Source organism: Artemia sp. Qi Xiang Cuo, chromosome 11 (assembly GCF_049724085.1).
Source record: "Artemia sp. Qi Xiang Cuo chromosome 11, ASM4972408v1, whole genome shotgun sequence".
Classification (NCBI taxonomy): Eukaryota; Metazoa; Arthropoda; class Branchiopoda; order Anostraca; family Artemiidae; genus Artemia; species Artemia sp. Qi Xiang Cuo.
The window spans coordinates 22725024-22749760 of record NC_142804.1 but is presented as its reverse complement, the minus strand read 5'-3'; the positions used below and the strand labels follow the sequence as shown (position 1 = coordinate 22749760).

The 24737-nt window shown below is 35.1% G+C and overlaps 1 protein-coding gene across 1 annotated transcript; it reads right to left on the bottom strand.

Moving 5' to 3' along the window:
- Positions 1-13150: 13150 nt before the first annotated feature.
- On the bottom strand, positions 13151-20288 carry LOC148946768 (uncharacterized). The gene is made up of 3 exons (XM_089096421.1): positions 19736-20288; positions 17941-18150; positions 13151-13386 (listed from the first exon to the last, which is right to left on the bottom strand). Exons 1-3 carry the CDS (start codon positions 19998-20000, stop codon positions 13151-13153), a joined length of 711 nt encoding a protein of 236 aa, XP_088952547.1. The 5' UTR covers positions 20001-20288.
- Positions 20289-24737: the final 4449 nt, after the last annotated feature.

Here is a 24737-nt window from a genome sequence, read left to right as displayed (position 1 = left end):
TTAACTAGCGTAACAGGGCATAAATTGGATGCAAAAGGTTCAATTCGCCTAGACGTGGAAAGGGATAAGAGATTTTTTCCGACAAACCATATAATATGCAATAAATTTTCGTATGAAGCCATCATAGGCGCTAATTTTTTAAGGTCGAATAAGGTATTATTAGATGTAGCGAACGAAAGGCTCGTATACCCGGCAAATACCCCTTCCCTTACTTTAAGAAATCTTAACAGAGGTTGTGAAGAGGACGTAACAGGAAATAGAATTTCTGGCGATATAATGTCACAATATTTTGAACCTCATTTCTCGTCACAAAGAGGACATGACATGACCAGAAATTTGCTTCCTTATTCTGGGAGACATCGGAGAAGTGAAGTAAATTTAAACAATAAATGGATATGCAAAAATAGGAGATATGCGACAATATAGGTCGATCGAAATCAAGGAAATAGTCGAATCATGGAAAAAAGTATTGAACCCCAATGCGGTTCAGGCGCAGCCAATGTTATTGGCGGCTAGCGCCAGTCTAAATTTAATAGACAATGAAAATGAAGAAAAATATAATGCATTCGCAATACGGAAAACAAAAGTCCCTCCCAAAACGATGCAAAGAATTCAAATATCACAAATGATTGAACCCGTCGGTGATAAATCCGAAATATGGTTTGCGATCCCGTCAGATGGAATCCCTGAAAATCTGTTATGTGAAGAACAGATTATATCTTACGAAAAAAGAGAAGGTTTTATTTGGATAACTAATAATCATGAAAATAATAAAATTACAATAAAAAAGGGGACATGTCTAGGTAAAATCCAAGTTATCTCGGAGAATGATTTAGATAGGTGGGAAAATTCCTAAAGAAACCGAGTTAACTGCATTAAAACCGCAAATAACAAATACCCCTTAACTAAATCGCAATTTTTAAACAAATTTAATATGGATCATATTACTGACTTGGAACTCAAGAAAAAATTATGCGAATTATTGTGTAATTTTAAAGATGTTTTTTCCGCATCCTAAGATTACATCGTATTGAACGTTCTTATGAACATTCAATTCTAACAACCGGTAATCCTCTCGTGAAGCAGCCGTATCGTGTACCGTATAAGCATAAAGAGTGGTTGAAAAATAAAATTTACGAATTAGAAAAAATAACATTATACGCCCCAGCATAAGTCCGTATTCCGCACCCGTGATCCTAGTCCCAAATAAGAATGGTGACCAGAGACTTGTAGTAGATATTAGAGCCCTTAACAAACAAGTAGTCAGTGATAAATTTTCCCTGCCAAAAATAGACGAAATTCTGGACTCCATTTCAAGTAAAAACTAAATTTTCACTCCTCTGGACCTAAACCAAGGCTACCACCAAGTAAAAATAGCTGAAAAAGATGTCTATAAAACAGCGTTTTACACAACTGAATGCGGTTCCTATGAATGCTTAAGAGTACCTTTTGGACTTAAGACAAGTTCAAGCGCTTTATGTAGACCCTTATTACACCTGTTAAGAGGACCAAAGAATATAAGTCACTTTTTTGACGATATTATATGCATAGGCGAGAATGCAGAACAACATTTAGCCACAATGGCTAAAGTGTTCGAGAAATTAAGAGAAGGCAATTTAAAATGCCGGCCTGAAAAAGTAAACTTATTTCAACCAAAAATTAAATTTTTAGGGGTAGTGGTGACGCAAGGAGAGATCCACAGATCCAAACAAAATATAATGTGTAGAAAACCTCAAACCCCCTCGAACTATGAAAGAATTAAGAGTAATTTTAGGCCTTACTGGTTACTTTAGAAATTTCATGCGCAATTACGCCCAAATTGCGAAACCCCTCACAGAACTAGCCAAAGGGAACTCCCTAAATATTACCTGGTCTCAGGAAGCTCAAATTTCCCTAGACCGTCTAAAAAGGGCACTCACTTCGGAACCAATATTATCGTTGCCTGACTTCGAAAATGGACAATTTGTGGTTACAACTGATGCGTTTTCGAAGGGCATTGGTGCTATCCTATCCCAAATAGTCCCAGTAGAAAACCCAAATCCTAAATAATTTCTAAGACCACACTGGCTAATCATGATAAAACGAAACAATAGTAAAAAAAGAGAAAAACGAGGATTATACAAGCCAGTGAAACATATGAACTAAAATGCAAATATTTCGGTCAAGACCTCCGCTTGACCGTCCTCAGTGCAGGATAATAACATCGAAATTACTAATAAAACTCCATGGATACTATAAAAAAAAAAATTCAAACCTTGAAACGAAGCGCAACTAAAATTTGAAGACCCTCTCCATGTAACGGTGAAAGGGTAACTCACTGGTACATGGAGGGGGTCTTCAAATTTTAGGTTCACTTTGTTTTAAGGTTTGAAATTTTTTTTTATAGTATCATTGGATTTTTATAATTAATTTCGATTTTATTATATTGAATTGATAACGGTTAAGTGGAAGTCTTGACAGAAGTATTTTAATTTTAGTCCATATGTTTCACTGGCTTGTATAATCCTCGTTTTCTCTTTTTTTACTATTGTTTCGTTTTAACCCAAATCCTCTAGAGGGATCGCCTAGTCAGAAAAAAAAAGAAAGAGTTATATATTATTCGAGCAGAACTTTATCAAAAGGCGAAAGTAGTTATTCCACCACAAACTTAGAATTATTATGTATAATCCACCATTTGGATAAATATAGACATTATTTAAAATTTAAGCTACGTTCAGACCACAAAAGCCTGCAATACTTGTGCACTTTTAAAAACCCCACGGGAATTCTAGCTAGATGGATTATGAAAATCCAAGATCGAGATTATGAATTAGAATATTTAAAAGGTAAACAAAATGCAGCTTGTGACTTCTTGAGTAGATTCCAAGAAAATATTTCCGACCGGGTATTTTCTGAAACCGAGAAGCCAAGGACGCCGTCGGAAGTCGATCGGGACAAAATTAATTATATATTTCCGGAAGCCAATCAGAACGAAATTAACGCTATCAATACTAAAGAGTGCCCTTTCGACTCAAAACAAGTTCAAGTGCATTATGCAGAGCCTTGCTTCATTTACTAAGGGGACTAAATAACATAATCTATTTCGTGGATAACATGATTTGCAGTGATAAAAACCCTCAAGACCATTTGATTATCCTATCCAAATTATTCGAAAAATTCAGAGAGGGAAATTTAAAATGGAGGCCAGAAAAAGTAAATTTGTTACAAAATAAAATAAAATTTTTGGGAGTAGTGGGTGACGAAGGGTCAAATAGCCCCAGATCATAAAAAAGAAAATGTGTAGAGAATCTCAAGCCCCCTAAACTATAAAACAATTGCTAGGTATCCTGGGACTTTGTGGTTACTTTCGAAGATTTAAACGAAACTATTCCCATATAGCTAAGGCCCTAACTGACCTTACTCGGGGAAATCTACAAAAGATTATTTCGTCTAAAAAACTTAAGAATCATTGGACTGTCTGAAAAAGGCACTCGTTTCAGAGCCCATCTGGTCATTACCAGATTTCCAAACAGGACACTTCGTAGTTATTACAGATGCATCAACCAAGGGAATAGAAGCCATTCTCTCTCAAATATTTGACGGGGAAGAAATTGAAAAGGAACAAAAAGTTATAGCATATGCTATTCGTACCCTCACCTCAGGGGAAAAAAATTATTCAGCCACCCAGCTTGAGTTATTGTAAATAGTTCATCACCGGTGGGTAGGAAATTCAAATTACGCTGCGATCATAAGAGCTTACAATATCTACAGACTTTTAAAAAACCAACAGGAATCCTCGCTCGCTGGATACTCAAAATATAAGATTTAGATTATGAATTTGAATACCTCAAGGGAATGCAAAACGCCCCCTGTGACTACCTAAGTAGATTCCCGGAGGATAACCCCTTAAAAAATGAAACTAAAGAAGTCAATAAACTCAAAAGGCGCCTTAAAGAGAAAAAAGTTGGGAACAAGTATCGCCAACAAGTAAAAAAACGAGCATGGTCCTCTGTCCTTAACCAATGTAAAAGAAAGCCAAAGTAAAGATGAAACATGTACTGCCCTTATTCAATATTTCATATATGATAAAGAACTACCAAATCACTTAAAAGCCCTAAAAAAGAGATAGATAACTATTATTATGATCTGGATGAAAAAATACTATGTAGAATAATAACCAATGAGAATAACAGAAACCAAACTTCCAAAATTACAGTTTTACCCCAAAATCTAGAAGTCCCCGCATTTGAATACTTCCATTCAGAAATTAGCGGACGCCTAGGAATAAGTAAGACTTTTCTTATACTAAAACAATACTTTTATGTCCCATCAGCTCTGAATAAACTTAAGGAGTTCATAAACAGTTGTGATACATGCAATCGGAGAAAAAAAACCCTAGTATACCCTAATCCACCCATAGGAAGGACCCCTATAGCAAGATTTCTGTTTAACATAATTTCATTTCATCTGTAAGGCTTGCCCACATCATAGTGCAAGTTCAAGATGAGAGTGTGACCACAAGGTCACACTTGCATCTTATCAGTCATTGACCATTTTTTTTGGTTTCACTTTTACTAAAACGTTGAAAGATAAAAGTGCCTATACCACGAGTAATATGATATAACGGTATCCAAGGCCAAACCAAAGGATTGGACATCTTGGAAGGAGACTATCATACAACAGATGTCACATCCCCCTGAAGACTTTGCTTTCAAGCAATGGCGTAACCCCACAAAAACATTCGATTCATCACAAAGCTCACAAGATTCGTTTAACTTGCCAGAAGTAGGAGTCCATCATAAGGAGTTAATTGATATGCCTACAGCATCAAGAGGCGAGGAAATTTTTGAAGGAGAGGCTGGTTCCAAACCTAAATCCAAGAGTCCTCCCTTACAAATCCTGACCCTGAATCTTCGAGTTCTTCGGAGTCTGAAAGCAAGTTGGACCAGGAGAAGTGTAGGGATGCAGAAAAATTAAAACCAACTTCGGCGGCATCGCACGGAAAAGAGGCAAAACTAAAAGGTCAAAAGTTCCTAAACAAAAATATATAAAATTTGAAATAATATCTTTAGCCAAACCAAATAAGGATAAGCCCCAAACAACCAAGGAGATTACAACCAAATCAGGTAGGGTAATTAAAAAAACCTGAAATATTACATATATAAACGAATCTAGTGTATTAATTTAATGTTATGTCAACTTGCAATACCCTCCCATTATATTTCACAACACTTTCAGGAACAAAGAAGTACTGAAACTAATTACTATCATTGAATAACTGGATTAGTTATTCAAACAAGTGAAATTGTGAGTATAATTTTTAATTAAATAACGCACTAATAAAAGTTAAATTTTTAATTAAATAAAATACTAATTAAAGTTAAGTGATAAATTGCTAAAACTAACAATTATTAACTCATCTTTCACAGTGTACCTGTAAAAATTTTATTTACCTTTAAGTTAGAAATAAAAAAAAATTATTAATGGCGGAGTTTGAAAACCAAACTCGGACAATTCTGTTTGGCAGATTTATCTCGCCAGGTGAGATGGAATTGCTTGTTTTTGGTTGACAATTCTTCCATAGAAAGAAAAAATTAATTTTAAAAATGGACCCCGAATGGGTCCAATATAAAAGTGTGTTTTACACTATAGGAAAAATGTGCGATGCAAACACATATGTCATAACAAATGAAGCTGCATTTTATATAAGCGTAAAATTCTTTCTAAACCTTACAGAAACCCCTCCCAAAATTTATCTCTTGGATCTGGCCATCCAAGTAAATAACCCCCACACCATAAGGGCCCTACTCAACAATGGAGCCCGAACAACAACTCACTCAACCGAAAATATTCCGTATTTAATAACAAGATTAGACAACAAGATTTTAAGTATTATCCTACTCCACGAGGAGACGAAAACATATTTACAAAACAATTCACATGATTGGTTCCGTAAAATTCTATTTGATTTCATGGACATTAGTATAAATCTAAAGATACATGACGACATTAATGAACTACCCAAAATCATCAAAATAAAAAAGGCCATCAGAACATTCAGAATTCTCAGTAAGTCAGTACCAAGAAATTCACGTTACCAGAAGTCAATACTCAAATTCATGCTTTACCAAATAATTCGCAAGTTAGTACCCTACGTAATATTATGGCCAAACGAAATTCGAACATTTTACTTCAGGCACTTCGATTTGATTCAGATACTAACGAATCAAGGCGTGTCCTGGAGGCAAGAAGGCCCATTCGATGTGAATACGGTTCAATGTTTCTTCCAAAGAATCAAGGCCGATTACCTTTGGACACTGCCATCAGGGGACCAAATAAACCACCAATTCATATGACTCCATGACTATAATATCCTTAAGTCCATGTTCTTCATTTTGTTTCAATCCAGAAGTAACTTCCCTTGTGAAATAAAAAAAAACATGCATTAACATTTGAGGAAAAGAGGGACCCAAATCCAACCGACGAAAAAGATGTAATAACTCTCGAACTGATATTTAGGCCCCTCTCTAACGGAGATGAAGGAACTACTTTATTGGGTCTATGTCGATAAAAAATTTGAACACACATGATCCGATGCAACAAAAGTACATCGGACGCGACACAGGTAAGAAAATTGCCCCTTCCAAGAAACTTATTAAAATATCTAATATACTATCCGAATTGTCCAGAAAAAGGAACCAAAGTCACATTTCAAGCAAATATCAAAGACAATGATTCAGCAAATGATCAAAGACGTAGTAGGGAAAGTTAAAGGAAAAGTCCGAACAGTCAAAAAATTTGAACACTTAAAAGAAATTCTAAGTGCAATTCTAGAAAATCGGTAGAAACATACACTTAAACACGCAACCACGCGCACAAAAGGTAACCATAAATACACATGAAGGACTAAGATAAACTCCACTCGTGGCTTATATTTCTCCAATAATCAGTAAAGTTAAAATAAAAAAATATGCGGTCATCAAGTATAATAATAAATTACCATATAACATTCTCTATACATTTTCTAGATCTCCATCATGACTCAAATTACATTTTTTTAAATATTATAAAAGAAAGGCTTCTGTAAGTGTAATGAAGAGGTTTAATTGTTTTTTTTGTTAATAAGTTTTTCTGAAAAAAGTTTTGTTAATAAGTTTATATCTAATTAAATTAGTTAATTAGATATAATAGCTGGGTTGTCATAATTGGACTAGTTATAAACTTCGGATAATTAAAAATAATGAAGGAACAAGTCATACATTCAAATATTGGTCAACTTCTGTGTTATCAATACTTGTTGATAACTAAAAGTTCCTAAAACAGTTGTACAATAATAAAAAACAACTATACATATGTGTTTGAACTGATATGTATTTATATTCTTACCAACTGCGTAGAAAAACTTTGTCATTTTTGTTAGTTTTTTTTCCTTTTTGTACTTTGTATCACTTCCTATAAACGAATCAACTCTGTAACCTTCAGAATTGGGCAATGATGCACCCCTTGTCTCGTATGGACTGTTGGGCCAACTCAAGTGAAGGTTACAACTAATATTAATAAAGAAGAGAAAAAGGTAGTTTCATGGAAAACTAAATAATTTTAAATCGGTATGGGACTTTGGAGAATCGAATTAGGTTCGAGCGAAAAATAACCAAGTGCAAGGTGGCACTGGTGAACAAGTAGTTCAACCTCGACCTGAAGCTGCTTTACTTTCTATTTAAAAGTAAATATTCAATTTTAGTTGATATGGAGCTTTAGAATATCGAAATATGTTGAGTGAATAAGTACCCAAGTAGGAGGAAGTACTGGCGAACAAGTAGTTTGACCTCGACCAAGGGTTACCATATATGTGACTAATTTTGAAGTAAATGACGAGACAATAGCCAATAGAAACTACCTTTCATTTCAGAAAAATGGCCTAAGCAATTATTGCCGTGGAATTTATAACCATCCGATTCGCCAAAGAAAATATGATTTATTTAGCAGCAATCCTGACAGTAAACAAATCAGGAGAAGAGGTTTTTGCGGAAAAATAGGACGTTAAAAATGACCTAAGAAAATATAGCGAGGAATCATATCGTTATTGGCTACGATTGGCCAATAAACCTACTTACCGTCCCTAAAGAGGAAAATTGGGTATACAATACAACGGGAGAAAGGGCAAGTACCTTCAATACATTCAGCATGATATAAGAAAATTACAAAAACAATATAATATCTGGTACTGGTTTGCAAAAGTCCTCTGTCAGACCGATTCGGCCCTACTAGACAAATGTAGAAAGCAAAAAATATGTTTTAAGATTGAGGGAAACCAAGACTGTGTAAAATATCAAGGTCGACATGACCCACTCCTAGAAATAAGATATTACAAACAATATTTATACAATCCTAGAAGCATAAAATATAGTGTAAAAAGAAAGGAAATAATATCTAAAAGAATTAAAACAAACAAATCAAAATTAAGCGAAGCCCCAGACTATTAATACAAATTATATAACGCATTTCCACCCAAAAATTTTTTATTTCCTCAAAATAAAACGCAGTCTCATCACATTAACTCATTCAATTCCCAAGTCTTAAATTGTGGACCATGTGTTACTATGTTAGTTACAGCGTTCTACTAGTATACTGGATGTAAATTTTAGGAATAAAAGTGATTCAATGAATCATCCAAGACATTTTTCTGTTTTTTTTATTACGTCGATTGAAAACCTCCTACAACAACCTACAACCCTCCTTAAAGATGAATTATTGAAGAATATTTTTTTGACTATAACAGACAAAGGTTTTAACCAAAAAGGAAAAAAAGGTGAAAGTCTTCAGAGTACTGGTACAAAATATCCCAAAAAGTAAATACCCAATAATAACGGCAGAAATTGTAAAGTTATTAGACTACTCCATGAATACAAACATAGAAACAATATTTTGGCCACTGAAATTCCTATCGATCTTAGTAGATCAAGGCCATAACCTACCGGAACAGAAAAACCTTTTCGAAAATTTTCTTAACAATAACCAAGTTTTTTGTAGCAAATTTTCTAGATACTACCAACTGCTTCAAAGCAATTATCAAATAACTAGCAAAATAAATACAGAAAATTTTATGGTGGATACAAACACATACGAGGACATAAAAAATATCACGCTGAACTTGTTCAGGAATGATATACACTTTGGAAGAAAAATATATTCAAAGTCAGATATAATAGTTTATGAAAAAAAGTATTGTGGAAAACGTCTCTGTGCAGATGTACAATTAGACTTCGACATTACCAAAACATTAGATAAAAGGGATAGCCCATTCCGAGAATGGTGCCAAAAGATAGTAAGAAACCATATACAAAAATCAAATTTTACCTTATCAAACCTTGGGTTCCACTTACTAGGTAACAAGAAATTAGTAAGCCATTGTATTCCTTCAAATCACTAATCAATATGATGTATCTAAGCCATGACCAATATACAACTATGAATAATAAATCAGTCCGTCAGACAAGCAAATTAGTTTCCCAAATACGTTTTAGGACTCAAGCCTCATCCATTCTAATGACTGAGGGACCAATCATGACAGTAATAGACCCCACAACAATATTTATTCCCACATGAACGTTATAAACCATTTGACCATTAAGACCAAGAATATGTGTATAATGTATCATTTCCAGATAATCATGAAGACATGTGACGAATAACGAAAAGGTAAATAAGATCAAAACTCCCTAACCAGCTTATTAAGCGAATATCCTTTAAATTATAATGTTACTAAGAAAAGCATATAGTTACCCTAATTTAAATAAGCCCAACCATCGCCAGACAATAAAAATACTGGGAAATCCCCTAAATAGAGAAAACCATATAATAAAACCTACAGTTTATCAAATTTATTATCAGCAAATCACAAATTAAACGACTTGATCTTTGACTATACCATACGTGAAGCAGTGAGTGATTTGAGCCATACAACGCTAGACTCGCTACTAAAAATCCCCTTTATTATCAAAACTGATTTGATAATTGACATCATGATCAAACTGCTGTTCTGTTCCTTCTCCCAAAAAGTAATTCGGAAAAGCTTCAAATATAAATGAAAATTCACCTCCCTAACTTTTGAAGTTTTGCTTGAAAGATCCCCGAGAAATGCTTACCCCCTAATAGAAACACTAATTAGTGAAAACCTGTGGCACACATACAATGAACCAGGTTTCACAATTATATGGCCACTAACGTTCCTATCAATACATATAGATCACGAATACAGTTTTGTAAAAACAAACAATTTACTTCTCACCCTGTCTAAAAATTACATTAATCAAAACCACGTCGAATCTTCATCCGGTCAAGCAACCTATTATCTGTATGAACATGATTTTCAAGAATTAAAGAAAATAACCCTTGATTTCTATAAAAACGATAAAAACTTCGGTTCAAAAGTACTGTCAGGTGTAGACCTAGTAGCTTTTGAAGAAACAATTAAAAGCTAAGAAATAATATTCTAAAAAATATTGCAGGTGTAATTTTTGAATCTCATGGTGTATTAGAGATTGAATGGGCTGATCCTCTCATTCCTGAAACACTCGAGGGTTACCACTTGTAAAAAACCACTCTTTTACCACTCCTACCATTTGTAAAAGAGTAAAGCGAGTAAAAAAAGAGTTACTGGCAACGGTTACTTCTTAAGAATTTCAAAAGGTCATTAAGAATGCGAAAAATAGTAATTTATTAGGATATGATGAACTTTCAACTAATATGCTAAAAAATATTACAGGTGTAATTTTTGAACAATTGATTCATATTTGAAATTTATGTAAGAAGTATAGGGTCAATCTAAGTAAGAGGGCATGAAGGACATTACTGTGTCAATCTAAGGAAGAGGGCATGTAGGACATTACTGTGTCAATCTAAGGAAAAGGGCGGCAGGTCACTACTGTGTCAATCTAAGGAAGAGGGCAGTCCCACCTTATAGCATCAATCTATACAGGAGGGCAGTACCCATACCATACAGGAGGGCAGTACCAATACAATACAGGAGGGCAGTACCCATACCATACAGAAGGGCAGTACCCATACCATACAGGAGGCCAGACCCCTTACCATACAACGGGGCAGTACTCCCACCATACAACAGGGCACTACTCCCACCATACAAGCTTAATACAAGTGTCTCAACCCCATAAAAAATTAAAAGAATAAAAAATATGACATAATTTCTCATTCATATAACAGGTTACCCTTGAAGCATCATATTAAACATATACAAACACATTCATACACACACATACATACATGCACACATACATACCATACAGAAGGGCAGTACCCATACCATTAAAAAAACACCACGCACATACTGTCTATTAATCTGTCGATATTTTATGTTGCAATTAAAATCAGCCTTCTATGAAGATCGTGATGTTTATACTGATATGATTTTGAATTAAATTCATATTTTCTTTGAGTCATGGCTGTTTTTCAAACTCCTATGGTTTTCCTGTTCTGTTCATATGTTATTGGTGGTTATGAAATTCAATGTCTTAGGCGTGGTTTCTTATGTTTCATCTTGAGCATGGGTATAAGAACTCTGATGGCTAGTTATTTTCTCAGTTCGAAATTGGCATTTGAAAAAACATGATGAATTCGAACAAAAGGAGTAATGGCGAAAGCTACAAGCAAGAAGCAAGTTATTCATTGTATTCTTAGTAGGTGATGGGACTAATTGTAATATAGTTTACCAAATGGTTGATACAGTCCCCTTATAGCTAACGAATAGTATAGTTTTGAAATCGTCTTACATTATTATTGAACTCTACCCTCCCTACTAGTTGTTCTTTAACCTTTTAATTCAATTCGTGAAATATTTTTGAACCTTGATCTTAAGGGGACGGTAAAGAGCAATATCAAAACTAAAAAGTGTGTAAATATCGGATTTGAATGGTTTGCGAGATTAGCCCTTAAGACAAATCTTACTTATTTTTTATTCTGAACGTTCTTTTTTCTTTCTTTTTTACATAATTTTTTTTAACTTTTTTACCTTTGTATTAAATTCTTATAAAAAAAAAATCAACAAAAAAAAATCGACCGTGATATTTTAAAAGTTTAAAATGAAGCTTATATAAATGTATCTGTCGTGAGTTTTTCTATTAGAAAAATAATGTTTCTAGGGACATTTTTTTCCTTACTTAGTTTTTTAATATTCAACTGAAATTTTACACTTTTTTTCAAAGTATTAAAACCTTACCAAAAAAAGAATGACACTTTTGATTTAAATTCTAAATCACAATCTTGTGCTTACCCTATCCCTATTGGTGAGGACTGAGGGTTCTAATTAAATGTTTTTTCAGGAAAAAAAAACTGATTTTTTTTTCAAGGATTTCCCAGAGTTCCCCCTACCCGCAAAGAAGAGAAGGGGGACGAAGTGACCCCTTTTGGTCATAGTGAAGAGACCTACAGTTGTACACAATGGTCATTGGCCAAGACCATTAGTAATCAAACCAGACATACACCAAGCAACTGCCAACTACAATGCTGCCATGGCAACTCTGCAAGCTGTAGCCCCATCCAAAGAAGCTGACATCTATCAACCTGATGTACCCATGGAACCAGTCAACTCTTCGTGATTACGTAAGAAAATTTGAATCTTCTCTCTCTCTCTCTCTCTCTTATCTCTGTGTGTATCTATCCCAGTGTGCGTGCTATAAAATAAAGAAGAAGAAAAAGTGAGTTATTAAATGTGTGTGTTTGTGAACAATGTTTTAATGCCAACAAACACTTAACTTTTCAATGTTAAGATCTAAAGTAAATTAAGAAGTAAAAAAGTAATAATGGGTTTCCCCTTCTATAGTTTTAGGTTATTAAACAGTGAAAATAATATTTTTTTTTCAGCTTAATAGAAGTGTCTCATCCCCATAAAAAAAATAATAAAAGAATAAAAAATATGACATAATTTTTCATTCATATACCAGGTTAAACTTGAAGCATCATATTAAACATAAACAAACACATGCACACACACACACACATACATTCACACACATACATACACACACACACACATACGTACATGCACACACATACAAATACACACACAAATACATACACACACACACAGAAACAGAGAGAGACAATCCAAATATTCTTTTTCGGGTAAAAGAAAAAATAACTTCACATTCATTTTTTAGATAAACGCATTGGAACTCTCATCACCATCAATACTAAGGACCAGCATTTCATTCGACGAAATGGAGATACCGTTATTAACACCACCATCACAATTCCAGGATAATCTCCATGTCGAGTCAGATGTATCCCAAGAATGGATTGGAAAGTTTTTAAATGATTGTGTATGAGTCAGGAGTAGTAGTAAGCTACTCCCAAATATAGTGGATTTTTCCATTAATGTCCCAAGTACATCTACAGGAGGTTATAATTCCATTATATTAATGGATAATTCTATTAATGTTCCAACCCGTGCCCCAGCCATTTAAACATTTGCCTCTCAATTACTTGGACTATCTGTCTTGGCTTTTCTCTGTTTACAATTAGCCATGTCTTGATGCAACCTATACAACGTATTGCAAAATACTTGATAACTTCAATTTTTTCAGGAAAAAAACCCTCCTGAAAACGCCTTTATACTTCCCAATAACCAATACTATATGTAAACAATGGGCAAAGCTTATAACTTGCAACCCTTCCCCCGGGAACTGTGGGTGATCAAGTCATCCTCAATGACATATTTATTAGATTTTTGACCATGCTGAACAAAATGGTTATCTCAAAGTTTTGATTGGATGACTTCGGGACAAAAATTAGCGTGGGAGGGGGCCAAGTTTCCCTCCATTTTTTTGGTTACTTAAAAAGGGCACTGGAAATTTTGATTTCCGTTCGAATGAGTACTCTTACGATGTTCTAGGACTACTGGATCGATACAATCACCCCTTGGAAAAAAATAAAAAAAATTAACACGCATCCGTGATATTTCTTCTGGGAAAAAATACAAAATTCCACATTTTTGCAGATAGGAGCTTGAAACTTCTGTAGTAGGGTTCTCTGATGCGCTGAATCCGATGGTGTGATTTTCATTAAATTTCAATGACTTTTAGGGGTTGTTTCCCTCTTTTTTCGAAAATAGGGTGAATTTTCTCAGGCTCATAACTTTGGATTTCTAAAACTAAACTTGATGAAACCTATATATTTAAAATCAGCACAAGAATTTGATTCTTTTGATGTATCTATTGGTATTAAAATATCGTTTTTAGAGTTTCGGTTACTATTGAGATGGGTAGCTCCTTACTTACAGTTCGTTGCCACGAACTGTTTGATAGTTTAAACTTTAATTTAGAATTAGATAAGTGTTAGAGGACGCTTAAAATGAAATAAACACAACAATATACGGTAAAATGTATATTAGGATTTTTGTCCGAATTTATTATAGTATTAGTCTTTTTGACTAAATCATTTTTCTAACGGTTACTGAATTTTTCTGACAGTAGTCCAATATATTTGAAATAAGTAGAGGAAAAACACCAAGACATATGCAAATATTTCCCTTGAATTCAATAACATTTTAATTGATTTAACAGTATCAGTGTAATCACCCGAGTTTCGGCTACTATTGAGCCGGGTCGCTCCTTGCTAACAGTTCGTTACCACGGACTGTCTGATAGTTTAAACGTTAATGTAGAATGTTTAACAGTTAGAGGAAGCTCAAAATGAAATAAATGCAACAATATACGTTAAAGTGTATATTAGGATTGTTGCCCAAATTCAATATTGTATTAGTCTTTTTGACTTAATCATTTTTCTAAAGGTTACTGAATTTGTCTGAAAGTAATGCAATATATTTGAAATAAGTACAGGAAAGACGCCAAGACATATGCAAAGATTTCTCTTGAATTCAACATTTTTTTAATTGATTTAAAAGTATCAGTGTAATCGCCTACAACTGTTTTTTCGAATTATAATTGTCGTTCAGTATGCCTAATTATGTTATATACTATTGATTTTATGAATTGTAACCTACCCGTTATAGAGAACATGTGATTCTGCCGAGGTATTTCTATTCCAGGAATTGGAGCAACCTAATGGAAGTCAATCTTTGCATATATACAACCCAGTACAGATACAGCCTAGGAGCATCTATTTTCATCATTCGTCAACCAACGAAGAGTACTCAAAAGCAAGATCACAGAATACAGTGTTGTGACCATAATCGCAGTTACCACAACTTGTCACGAGGTAAAACTGCCCTAAAAAATCTTATCGATCAGCATATCACGTAACGACTTATCGATAACTATCTTGAGAACCCCATCGACCGGCATGTCGTAAAACTACATAACATCCGTCAAATAATTATCTTGAGCACCCCATCGATCTGCATATCGTAAAATTGCAAAAATGATCCCAAAAGTGACAATAATCGACAAGCCACTACTACCGGCATGTCGAAAAACTACAAAATCGTTCCTGAATGATTGCCCTGAAGACCCAACAATTAAATCCTGAAGACCTAAAGTAACTCCAGAGATTAAACCCTCGACGATTACGTACCTTAATCACGGATCAAAGACAATATGTTGAAACAGACCCCAAGATTAAGTTTCAACCCATCCGTAAATATAAGTGCTAATTCTCTTATGATTAATTAGAAACCAGCCCATCGTCCATAATAAGAAAAACTGCGCACGAAAAATTTGATATGGGCAACACAAACTGTAAGCGTATTAAGAAATTCCCAATGATAAAGTGCCCAAAAGGTAACCCAACTCAACTATTAATATAATAATCCCAGTGATTAATCCCTCGACAACTGTGTACCTTAAAAACAGATCAAGGTCACAATGTTTAAACAGACTATGAGATTCAGTTTCGATCCACCTGCAAAGAAAAGTGCTATGCCTTATAATAAGTCGGAACCAGCCCATCGTACATGATAAGAAGAACCGTGCACGAACAATTTTACACGGGAAACGCAATCTGTAAATGTTTTAAATATTTCTTCTCAAATATAAAGTGCCAAAAAGAAAAACTAAGAAGATAAACCCATAAACAATTAACCTTTCAGACACAAATAAAGTGAAAGCCAAGAAAAAATTATAGCATATGTGAGTATGATAGACACGTAGAGTGGTGAAATAGATGTGAATTAATTTACATGTATCAACGAATAACTCCAATAAACTTTTAACTATTGTCGTAAAAGTAAAAGGAACAAAAAAAAGTAACAAAAATTTCTAATTCCAGATCTATCACTATGTAACCCGACACAAACCATCTGAAATCCCTTTTACTTCAATAAAAGATTTAACAAAAAATACAAATCCCCATAAATTCAATAAAGATATGTAATCAACGAAAATTAAAATCACGCATTTGCAGATACGCAAGTCGCCATCAACCACTGGCCCAGTTTTTTTTAAAATCAGCCAAATATTCTCAGGCGCGTAACTTTTGATATGTAGGACTAAACTTGATGAAACCTATATATTTGAAATCAGCATTAAAATTTGATTAATTTGATGTATCTATTGGTATCAAAATTCCGTTTTCCATTTTCGGAGATGAGGATAGAGATTTCGTGCATGGTGTACCAAACAAAGAAGAAACCAAAGCACTTGGAACAGTTTTCAACAACAGTTGGAAGAAAACGCAGAAAAAAATTGGAATGAAATTAGAAGCAATGTAAAAAAGGCAATTTCTTATGGAGACAACTGAAGTCTAACTATACACCAGAAGGCTCCGTATGTAGTTATTTCTGTATGCCCTATAATATAGTATTCTGCAACAGTTTCTCTACCGAATAAAACAACATTAAAGAAAATAACAAGAATAATTTATCAATTTGTATGGAAAGGAAAGTAGCCAGCCAGATTAAAGAAAACGGATTTGACTAGTGGCCGTATTTTTGATGAAAGATAGGTTTTAGTTAGTTCTTTTATATATATATATAGGTTAAAAAAAAAGAATGCTTATAGTCACAGGAACTCATAATCACATAAATCAAAGGAACTCTGATTCACAAAAATCAAAGGAATCCGAAATACATTACTTCGACTTTTCCGAAAAGTGTTGCTTCTGCAACATGGACCGTTACTGAAACTTGAGCGTCAACCAATCAGCGTCGCGAAACTCAACTCAAACTTGTTCGCAAAGAAATTTTTTTCCGTAACTGGTGCCATTGAGGGGTTCTCTTTCGTGGTTTCTGGATACGTTGAAAAGGTTTATCACATTAATCAAAGGACCTCAAATTACAGAAGCTCAGACAAGTATTCCAGATAATGTTGGAAATAGAAATCAGTCAGAGTTTTGCCTTCATTTTCCCAAAAAACATTATCAAAAGGTATCCTTTGTATTAGTATAACATTTTTTGTCCATGATACAAAGTCACACCATGATAGTCCAGTAATACCAAGTTGCCCTTGGATCTTATAATATTAGTGGTGGTCTTTTCTCAAGCATGGGAGGTATGGGCATTCAGCTAAAAACTGTTCCTCAGTTTTGTCTCGAAGACTATATGGGCACTTGACTTCAATAATGCCATGTGGGTCTCTTTCGCATGGGTCAAATACACGTCTGTCAGGAGACGTGGCAAGCCAGTACTCAGCTGGTATCACAATCCCACAGTCCGTAACCACAACGTCCCTTCCTCTTTTTTTCTTAGTTTTTTTTTGTAAATTCGAACAGCAGTTGCTTCATGCGTCCTGCCCCACTTTATAGCTGGGTTTATATCCAAAAATCTTCAAAGTTAGACGAAACTGATTTTTTGCTCCAAAGAGTGACCGTTTTCACCACCAAAACAAATTTGCTGGAGGTAAGTCGAAACTTACTTGCACGGAACCACGTTTCACTTTCAGCCTGTCAGCGAGAATTTTTTTTCAATTTCTTTGGCTTCTGATGCTTACACTCTTAAAGAGTCTATCACTCGCTGCTGTCTCGGATCAGGATTTGTCAATATGTAACTACCTGTGCGCCCATACACAGGAAAATCAGGAAACTCAGCAGCCTTGAACAATGCACTGGTTACAACACTGAGATTGGTTATAATACTACAAGTAGGATCATCTACTTGTAGATGATTGGTCAATGTTGACAGCACTGGGCATTCCAATAATCTATTCTGAACAAGCTTGGCCTGGGAATATTCTCTTCTTTCGATGCCGTCTTTCAAAAGATCTGCAAGAAAATCGTTTTTTAAAGGTCTACTTAACACAAAAATACAAGTTTTGGCATGCCTTAGACTTCAAACTTAAAGTGCTTGCATCAATCTGGAAATGACAGAGGCAGCGGCGTAGCCAGGATTTCGTTTCGGGGGGGGGGGGGTCAGTCTACATAATATAGTAGTCAAGAAAGCAAAAAATGGTATTAATCGTAGTGACGGATCCAGGATTTACGATGAAAGGAGGGGGGGGGGGAAGAAGTAAAAAGTACTTCCTTGTCTCGAGCAATTTTAATTATAGGCAAGGTCATCCTAATTCCTTCACCTTAGGAAGGGACGACGAAAATGTGCGGACAAAGTCAAATCTGCAGAAAATTTTGAGGTTTGAAGTGGTAAATATATCTATTTCGGGCGAGAAGATGGTTTGAAAGCAGTGCTTTCTGCTGCAAAGCGGCGGAAATTTTAGAACCATGTATCACTAAAAAGTGTACTACTCCATATATTTACTTCTTTTACACCTATCTTTGAGGATTAAATTATCTTAAAACTAGTGTTGTGCAAAGAGTCTAAGTTTTAAGTAAATGTGTAGTAGGAAATGTCATTTTCTATTTTTTTTCTGCTCATAATAAAGTTGGTGAATAGTCAAGAATAGAAAAGTATTTTCTGGCAGGAAGCACTACATTTTTGGATTTACCACTAAAGCGTGCATTTTCTTTCTATGAACAAGTAATTACTCTTTGGCTCCTTAATGCCACCCGCCTATAGGACCTAATCTTCTGTGCCAACCATACTATTTTGACGACCATTGGATGGTGAAGATTGCTAATGAATTGTCCTGTCAGTCCCAAAAAGTTTAATTTTGCTGTTGAAAATGCATTTTCAAGTCTCTCTATTACAAAAACGAAAAAAGAAAAATTCCTCTGGTGCAATGTACCAACCCATCCTTAGTTACGCAACTGATGATAAGTTCCAGGGTTTTCGAACAGTCTGGAATAAGCAATTTAAGGCATTACAAGAACGCCGTCGCCCCCTTCTGACTGGGAAAATTTCCAATTTGATGGCATTTATGACAAACTTTACCAGATTTCAGAGGGAGGGTGCTCGCCCCTGTCCCGCCCCCCCCCCCTAATATACGCTTTTGACCTCTGCAACCATGAAAGCCCATGTAAAACCTTAGATAAACTTGTACGACAACCCCTTTTGCTTTATTGGAACTTGTTATCTGTTGTCTTATTCCTTGGCATGTGTCCTGGTAGTCCTAGAGCAAAACTTCTGAGATGCAAGTCAAAACAGCAACTCACAGCATGCTTAATGCATGGAACCGTGCAGCTACTGCATTCCCCAGTCCAAAGCCCAGAAAGCTGTCCAAAGGAAGAGCAGAGAAATGCAAAGAAAAAAGTTCTCCTCATCATCGAAATGTTCACATGAGAGCCATCTCAGGATCCCAAGTCCAGGTACAGCTTACATTTGAAGATATAATTTTTATACATAAGTCATTGTTTCTGAGAGTAAAATAAAATTGCTTTAGTGAATCAGATTTACCTTTATAAAATGCCATTAACAAAAATAAACAAAGCTTATGTAACAGAAACTCTGTCCTACCTGAAAATGCAGATACAGCCGGGCTAAGGGAAGAAATAAGTTGCGCAACTCGCAATCTCAGACTGAGACAATCATCTTTACTGACCCGCGGGTCATACAGCTGCACTGTCTTTGGAGTTGACAGTCCTCCTTCCCGAACTTGGCGAATGTCAATGTCCATCACCTTTTGTGGCTCAAGATCCCGTTTTCTCATGTAATTCCACTGTTGAGACATCTCGGTGCAGCTCAGGCAGGCGGGGATTTCTTTGTACTTCAGACTTTGCATAAAAACTGATAACTTTCAAGAGCGACACCAGGTGATTGCAAAAAACACTTCCAGCAACGCATGAACAAGCACTGTTGATAATCTGACTGTCACATGAAAGATAAACTTTGATTGAATGTGGCTTTTCCCTCTTTTTAAAACTGCGATAGCAACTCCCTTTTATCACTAACCCTTTATTTCCGAAAAGTCCTTCCACTTCTCAAATATGCACAGTCTCCAGGTCAATATATTGCTCCACCAAAAAGCTGTAGCTTCTCTTGAGTTGCCGGATGGCTGAATTTGAAGCTTTGTAATAATCTTCAATAAGATTGTCTGAGATAAGTGGGACAATATAGAGATCTCTGCACCACTGGCCCTAAAAAATATGAAAAAATTAGAGTTGACAAATTTTGTACTGATTTGTCCTTCAAATAGACATAGGCCTAGGCCTAACCAGTTAAACTGAGGAGAGCTGAGTATGGTTTTTGGGTATGAAATGACTTTATAAGGTTCTGAGTGTGTTGGAAGAGTAAAACTACTATGGGCTACTTTAAATCAGTGGTTGGGGGGGGGGCACCAGCTCCAGACTAATAAAAAAAAAAGAACTGGATTGGACTGGTCTTGACAATCTTGGGAAATTTCAGGGGGCCCAGGCCCCAGGCCCCCCTAAACATGCCACTACTTTAAATTATGTTTTTAGGTACTCTGGTATGCTTTTGTGTGACAGACATACAGCAAACTTTTTTTGGAGACCTGAGATCAGACACCGGAGACCAGAGTGCTAAAAATACAAATTTATACTCTTGTGTTTGGTGTAGCCTAAGGAAAAGTTAGAAAAAATGCAGCTATCCTGCTGCTGAAGGAAAAGCAGGAGCAAAACAGATTAGGATCAAGGTCAGTTTTCAGAAGAGGAAGAGGACTATTGCCACGTGCTGAATTACTCGGAATGGACTTAAATCTCCCTGATAGCTGACGAAAACCAGAGCCAGAACTAGGGGGGGCAAAGGGGGAAGCTGCCCTGGGTGCTGAGGTGCGGGGGCACCGAAGTTGTCCCCTGCAACCCTACAAAGTTAATTAATGGTTCCAAAAAACATATTTTGATTCTGTTCTAGGGACAGAAACTGAGGGAGGGGGATCCTGAGCTCCTCAAAACCTCAAATGGCGCCCTTCTCAGCTAGGTCAACTCATAAATTCTCAGTCACAACACGAACATAACCGAATTTTTCATTAATATGTGCTCACTCTGCAAAACTCACTTGTACTTTTCATTGTATCCATTATGTTCATGGAACAAAAATCGATTCAGGTAATTAATTAGTCAAATTTAATTTCACATTGAATTCATCAAATAAAATTAACTCAATTAATTGAATAATTAATTTGAATTCAATTTCAAAATCAATTCCAAATAGCTTATATTCTATAAGTAAATCATTTTTTTGTATTCATATATTCACAATCTAGTTATTGGTAATAGCAAGGCCCAGGGACATAGTCAGGGGCAGGGCCGTCACCAAGGGGGGGGCATAATATTTATTTTAAAATTATTTGCTTTCCTACGAAGAAATCTGAGATGCAAATGAAAAAAAAATACACGTTTTAGTAGGAAGTTTGAAATTTTTCCAGCACTTTGCACCAGAAAATACCATTTCAGACCATCCAATTATTTTATCTGCTGGCAAATAAGCAAGGAAACAAACTGACAATATCCTTGAACTAAATTTATAAAATTTGATCCTTCGCGGCAAACTATTAGTTAATGATTATTTTATTTGGATTCAGCATGAAATTCTAAATGGAGAGGTAGGTCTATTTCTTAGCTATCTCAATATTCCGTGAATAGAAAAATATACAAAAATATTACCACATGATGCCTGTGCAGTTAGAACACAAAATATTAACCTGGCTGGACAGAGAGGAAGTTCTAGAAGGGCACTGACCCAAAAACCATGCAATTATCATCACCTTCGTAGCAGAATCTAGCCTAAGTATTCTTGGTACTGATTCACAATGTTAATTTCTAAGGGTCAAATTTTCGTTAAAAACTGGAAAGTCAACCCAGGTTCTTAGTTCATAAACATATTGGGATTATTGTAGAGACTGGCAAATCTTTCTATCATTCTGTTTACTTTTTTGCCTTTTTCGGCACCATAATACATGTTTGTAATTTTCATGTTGGAGTCAATGAATGTCTGGGCACAGATAAAGGTTATTACAGGCTAAACCTACAACCCAAGCTCAGGAAAAATCAATCCAGAAAGCAGGTGATGTGCAACCTTGCTATTAACAAGATTATCAACAAAATTAACTCACCAGTGCCTTCTGAATTTCAGGAAATTCCATGATAAGTTCCATGTCTGCACAACAAACCTGCCAACAATATGGCCGATTTATGTGCAGCGTTGCAATTCAGGTGGAAAAACGAATAAGGTGTATAGGAAGGATATCAGAAAGAAAAAAAGGAACACGGTATGCTAAAAAATATAAATCGTAAAAATAATTCACGACTTTTGTAAATAGTTTAGAATTATTTTCAGGGATGGGAGAGGCTTGGATGCTATTCTGACGGTAGTAATACTGTATTTGAACAGAACATCGAATGGTTTATCGATGTTTTGCTGCTTGACATCTAGGTTAAAAGTCAAGCTTTTCTGGTGAATCTTGACGAAAGTAATAGCACTCCCTATTTTTGAAAAAGCAGTTCAATGTGCTAAGATCTTACATCTTTGGAATAAAACGATTTTAAACAAAATCTGAGGACTTGAGTAGTAAGTTTTTGGACATTTTTGCAAGCATTTTCCGTCATTCTAATCTGATCAGTGTTCTAAGCACTTGGGTGATATTTTCATCAAAGTTCTCTCTTCAATACTCTATTTTGTAATGACATGTAAGATCTTAACAATTTACTATAGCAATAAACGAGCATAATTTTATGGCATATTTAACGAATTTAGAAGGCAAACTGTCTGTCCCCAATTGACGCCCCTTCAAAGAAATAGGAATTTAACATATTTTAAAGTCCTTCTTATAATTAGCCATCTTAATCCCATTGAATGAAAATTCAGTGCACACACTCTATCAATATCTATCACATATATGAAATTAAGACAAGGCATGTTCCTCATATCAGTGTAAGTAATGATAAGTAAAAGCACTAAATACAGCATACGAATTGCTTTTCCTCTAATTGTTTTCAGACTTGCTCCTCCTCAAGCAGAGACGGCAAAAAGAAACAATAATAGATTGTCTATGTGCAAGGCTTACCAAAGAACGATGTCTTCATGCTAATTATAAATCAGAAAGGATGTCAGTAATTAAATTTGCATTATAATAAAAGTATTATTTCTTTAAGGGAAGTTTATAGGGAGAGGGGTTAAAGGATGTAAACACAAAATCTGGGGAAATACGAGCATAAAAAAAAATTCAGGAAGCAATGTTGACAAGTTTATGTATTTTAAGGGGGGAGGTATATGCTAGAATATAAGCTCCTTATCACACGTCTGTTCGTGATCAATTACAGCCATGGGAAAAAGAGGTGATAAGATTGGAAAGAATAAAAACCACCTTTTTTTAAGAATATAGAAAATGATATTACTTAGCTAAGATCTATATGAGAGGTATGTAACTCCTGCTTCTCTTTAAATCTATTATATTGAAAATCTTCCATAACATTACCCAAAAATAGAGCAAATTCGCAATAGGACTGAGAAAGAAGGGAGATTAAATGGTCATCCTTAACACCTTCGCAAAGGGGCACTAATTGTTCTCCAGAGTTCAACACATTTTCTAAAATATTTCAGTTGGCTTACAGATTGATTTCTAGGAGATAAATTCTAGTTTAGTCTTGTTTTTCCTTGTCTATGGTTTGTCTAAAATTCATATATTAGATTTGAACTGCCTTTCTATTTATCCAAAAAGCCAGTAAAACATATTTTAATTTGCTGATAGCGCATTTATTTGTTTAGATATATAATACAATTTATTCTATTATTACATGTATTGTATCCTTACCATGATTTAGTAATGTACATGATATAAAATGCAAATATAAAATTGAGCAGCCCCAGAGAAAGCAAAACTTCGGTGAGAAATTTCGATCAGATGTCCTAAGGGGTGTTAAATGGACAAAATATATATAAATGGACACTAATGGTTCTAGGACTGGTAAAAATTACTTATGATGTGAAATAAAGAAAGTAAAACTTTAACTTTCCAATCAAAAGAGCATCCTCCAAACTTTCTACAACGAGAAGGGGGGGAGAGAAAAATGCATTGCCGTTCATATAAGAGACAAATTCTGCTCTTTTTGGGATTTAAAGTTGTTCTTTACTTTCATAATAACGGTGTAGACCAGATATATTCTAGGAAACAGTTTTCAATGCAACAGAATTAACTGAATGAAATCGAATTATCGGAATTACATCTATGACACATAAAACATTACAAAATGAACATGGCTCAGTATAAAATACCAAGTTTAATTAGTCTATTTACAAAAAGCGTTTCAAGTAGTTTTATAATGCCTAGAGGACAAATGAATAACCTAGACCATCAATCTTTCTAGACCAGAACATCAGAACAACCTACACCATCAACCTAGACCATGTATCTTATCGGTCAAAGTATCAACTCCGTAGTTCTCTAAATATCCAAATTCCGCATGCACCAACAATAGGATCCGATTTTAATCCTTTTGCTACGTGTCATTTGACATGGAACACCCTTCCCAATTCGGTTTGAGAATGCCACTCGTTTGGC

Coding starts and splice junctions, on each gene's coding strand:
- LOC148946768 (XM_089096421.1), bottom strand. CDS start 20,000: ATGCAAAGTCTGAAGTACAAAGAAATCCCCGCCTGCCTGAGCTGCACC. Junction 18,151..19,735: donor GGCTGTATCTGCATTTTCAG/GTAGGACAGAGT, acceptor ATTTTCTTGCAG/ATCTTTTGAAAGACGGCATC. Junction 13,387..17,940: donor TCCTGTGTATGGGCGCACAG/GTAGTTACATAT, acceptor AACCTCCTGTAG/ATGTACTTGGGACATTAATG.